Source organism: Echinops telfairi, unplaced genomic scaffold, assembly GCF_000313985.2.
Source record: "Echinops telfairi isolate 266 unplaced genomic scaffold, ASM31398v2 ScPeMD7_7420;HRSCAF=8458, whole genome shotgun sequence".
Classification (NCBI taxonomy): Eukaryota; Metazoa; Chordata; class Mammalia; order Afrosoricida; family Tenrecidae; genus Echinops; species Echinops telfairi.
The window spans coordinates 52,596,017-52,599,540 of NW_022111320.1; the positions used below are offsets into that span (position 1 = coordinate 52,596,017).

The 3,524-nt window shown below is 59.6% G+C and overlaps 1 protein-coding gene across 2 annotated transcripts in view; it reads left to right on the forward strand.

The window, feature by feature from the left end:
• Positions 1-1,780: 1,780 nt before the first annotated feature.
• The window catches only part of TEX264 (testis expressed 264, ER-phagy receptor), a 27,018-nt gene continuing 25,274 nt past the window's right edge, over positions 1,781-3,524 (forward strand). Inside the window, exon 1 of one of the 2 annotated variants that reach the window (XM_045297575.1) lies at positions 1,781-2,089. In XM_045297575.1, coding sequence (XP_045153510.1) covers positions 1,832-2,089 — 258 coding nt within the window. In that variant the 5' untranslated portion in view covers positions 1,781-1,831. The remainder of the gene's footprint in view (positions 2,090-3,524) is intronic. The other variant, XM_004715191.2, reaches the window with a different exon arrangement.

Genomic DNA, 3,524 nt, shown 5'->3' on the forward strand with positions numbered 1-3,524 from the left:
AGTAAGGTGGCCAGATTTTAACATTGGTAAAGCGGGACACCGTTGATAAAACTCATATCCTGGCGAAATAGCCACATGGCAGCCGAAAACCGTATACCCTAGCTTGTCGTGCATTCTCTCCAAAAATCGAGACTTTTTTTAAAACGCCACAGGATGTGGGGGAAATTGTTAAAAATCGGGACTGTCCCGCCAAAAGCGGGACATCTGGTCACCTTATTATGAGGCAAAACAAGTGAGTGTGTGTGTGTACGCGTGTGCGCGCGCTGATTCCAACTACCATTTTTCTGAGTAGAGTCATGACGCCTGGAAGCCCAAGGAAAGGATTTCGTGGGACTGTTTTCCATAGGGCCTAAGCATTACTGCCTTTTCAGCTCCCAAACCTTTGACGTGCTTAAGTATTAAAATACCAGGGGTAGGGAATGTGCCCCCAGTGCATCAGGTGTTTCTCTGCCTCTTTAAAATCTTTTCTGTGCTGTGGTGTTGACACTCCCCCCCCCTGCCCCCTCCACCACCCACCTAGGGGTGACTGAGGTCAAGCTGTCCGGGGAAGGGGCTCAGGGCTCTGGCCCAGGCTGGGTGGCACTGTGGTCTCTGCCCAGAGTGGATTGTGCTCTTGCTCTGCTGTGTTTCGGGGTGTGTACTTGTGCTGTGGGGGTGACTGTGGGATTGACCCTTTCTCAGCCTGTCCTTCCCCTCTTTGCTCCTCCTCGTTCTTCCAGGCGGTAGTGCCACCCTGGTTACCTGGGTAAGGTGGCTGTTTTACATTTCCCCAATTGGCTTTAATGAACTGATAACGTACTGCCTCCTAGCTTAGGAGGCCTGCAGTAAGGTTCTACACACCAGCTCTGGGCGGGAAGTTTTTGTGTCTCTCACCTTGTGTCCCTCAGGACCCCCTGATACCTCCTCTTTCCCCTCCTACTTGTGTCGAGTCTCCTCTGTTTTCAGCCCCAGAGTGATTAGGTGTGAGACACACACTGCGCTGACATGGCTTAATTCGCACCTCCAGGAAACCCCTGTTCTGAAACAGGATCCCTTCACAGGTGTGGGCCTTGGTTCCAACATCTGTTTTCAGGGGACACAGTTCAGTCCATCACAGGTGGGATGATGCCCGTGGCCTGGTGGCTCCACGGTGGACAGCGCTGGGCCAGACTTTGCTCCAGCTGCCGGGGCTGGCTTGCTCTGGCCTCCCCTGCTCCCGCATGGCTGGACTTGCTGGATAGGCCTTGCCGGGGAGTGCTTCCTCTTTCTGTGTCCCAGTTTCCTCTGAGGCTTTGGTCCCTGTGGTTTCTCTGGTAATAAATGCTTGGACCTGACGGTGGCCTGTCCTTCCTCTGGCCATGGTCCATGAGGCTTGAGGAGGCTAGGCTGACAGTGGGCTCAGTTGTGGGGAAAGACACAATGGGTGGGGTGGGGGGGCTGGAGGGGTTGGGTGGAAGGCAGGCCATCTGGCCTCTGACCCATTGGGGATGGAGGGGTGGAGACTGGCTGGAGTCCCCAGCTGACTCACTCCTGTGTCCTCTATGACTCAGTTTACCCAGGTGTGACTAGCGCTGCCCCCTGACAGGCAGAGATGCTCAGAGAGCTTCAGGTCTTGTGATGAAGAAATGCAGAGGCTTGTGGCTTTTGTCATGCTTCCCTCTCTTCTAGGTCACTGTGTGTAAACACCTCTGGCCCCTCCCCTCCTGGGTCAGAACACCCAAGGCAGGGCGGAGACAGGGCCAGAACCAACCAGCAGGCAGGTGGGCACACTGGTCAGAGCAGGCTGCCAGCCTCCTTCCGCCTCTGTCTCCCTTGCAGCTGCCCTGGGGCACGGCGCGGAGGGCCCAGAGCCATGTCGGACTTGGTGCTGCTGGGCCTGATTGGGGCGCTGACGCTGCTGCTGCTGCTGACCCTGCTGGCCTTCGCCGGGTACTCGGGGCTGCTGGCTGAGGTGGCCGTGAGCTCTGGCTCACCCCCTGTCCGCAACATCACCGTGGCCTACAAGTTCCACAAGGCACCCTATGGCGAGACGGGTCACCTTTTCAATGAGAGCTGCAGCGTCTGCCCCAAGTTCCGCTCCATCGCCGTCTACTATGACAACCCCCGTACGGTAAGAAGACAGACCCCTGTCTCTGGGACGACCTGGGACAGGGCTTGTTGGAGGGGCGTGGTGGTTTCTGAGGAAACGGTGGACGCGCCTTTGGACTGGCTCTAGGCCCCTTCCAGGCGCCCGTGTACTGCTCAGGGCCGTTTCCCCTGGCTCTTAGCTCCCCGTGGGCCACTGGGAGTCCCTTGCCTCTGCTGGGGCTGTGCTCCCGGGTTCCCCATTCTGCCGTCCCCCTCTCTCCTGTTTCCCTTGGGGGCCAGCACTGCGTGGCCAGGCTGTTCCCACGCTCCCCTCTCTATCTTTAGAGGCAGGTCTTTGGTTCTTAGCACTTCTGCTGGGGCTGGAAGCCTGTCTGGACTGGGAGGGCGGCCTCTTTTCATGGGCTCAGAATCCCACTTGTCTAGTTGGTGCTCCCTGGCCCGGTGACACGGATGACATGGTGTTTCCTTGGACCTCAAGATGCCTTGTTGGGGCGGGAGGGCCTCGGGGCAAGTGGGGCCAGGGAAGCTGCCCACAGTGCCCAGGATGCCAGGGCCAGAGACTCACCTGGCAGCATCACTGGCTCCCTGTGGGTGTCTGGCTACACACATAGCCTGCAGTGAGTCAGGGCTTGCCAATGTGGCCTCCTGCCGTGCCATGGGGTGGTGCTGCCCATAGCTGGGTGGGCTCGAAGCACTGCCGAGGGTGCCTCGGCCTCTCGGCCTGCAGGCCCTAGCCTGGCTCTGAGCCAGACCAAGATGGACACTTGGCATTTCCAACCCCAGGTTCCTTACTTGGAGCGCTCAGGCGGGCAAGTCTTCCAGACCTCCCCCTGACTGCCCACCTGCCCTCCCAGACCTCCCTGGGCACTCGTTCGAAACCGGGGTGTGCCGGCTCTCTCTCTGGACCGCCCTCTGCTTGACCTGCAGCAAGCATCACGGTGGCCTACAAGAGACAAGGCAGATCTGGCCCTGCCCTCGGTCTGTGATTGGCAGCCACCTGTGCACAACCACCAGTGCTCCAGCGACTCAGCTCTGAGCTCGGGCCGAGGGAGGGAAGGTGGCTCAGGTGGGCTGCAACGTCAGGGAAGAGGTGGGTCTCCTCCCTGCTCTAAGTGGCAGGGACACGAGACGACAGTGGATAGAGAAAGAAGTAGAAGGGGTTACGGACCCAGGCTGTGGGGGCACATGTGGCAGGCTGGGAGGAAGGGTGTGGCGTGGTGGGTCTCCAAGGGGCATCGAGGGGAAGAGGGGAGGGAGGGGCAGAGAGGCTGGGACGGAGCCTGGCCGGCGGAGAGGTGATGTGGCGGGGTCAGGAGCTGGCACTTGGCAGATGCAGGCTGAGTGGACGTGGCCTGGGGGGATGATGGCAATGGGCATGATCAGGAAGACCAGGGCCGAGTGGCTGGCCTGGGCCAGGCGCTGGGCTGTGGGCAGTTCTTGGAGCAGACCCCAGCCCC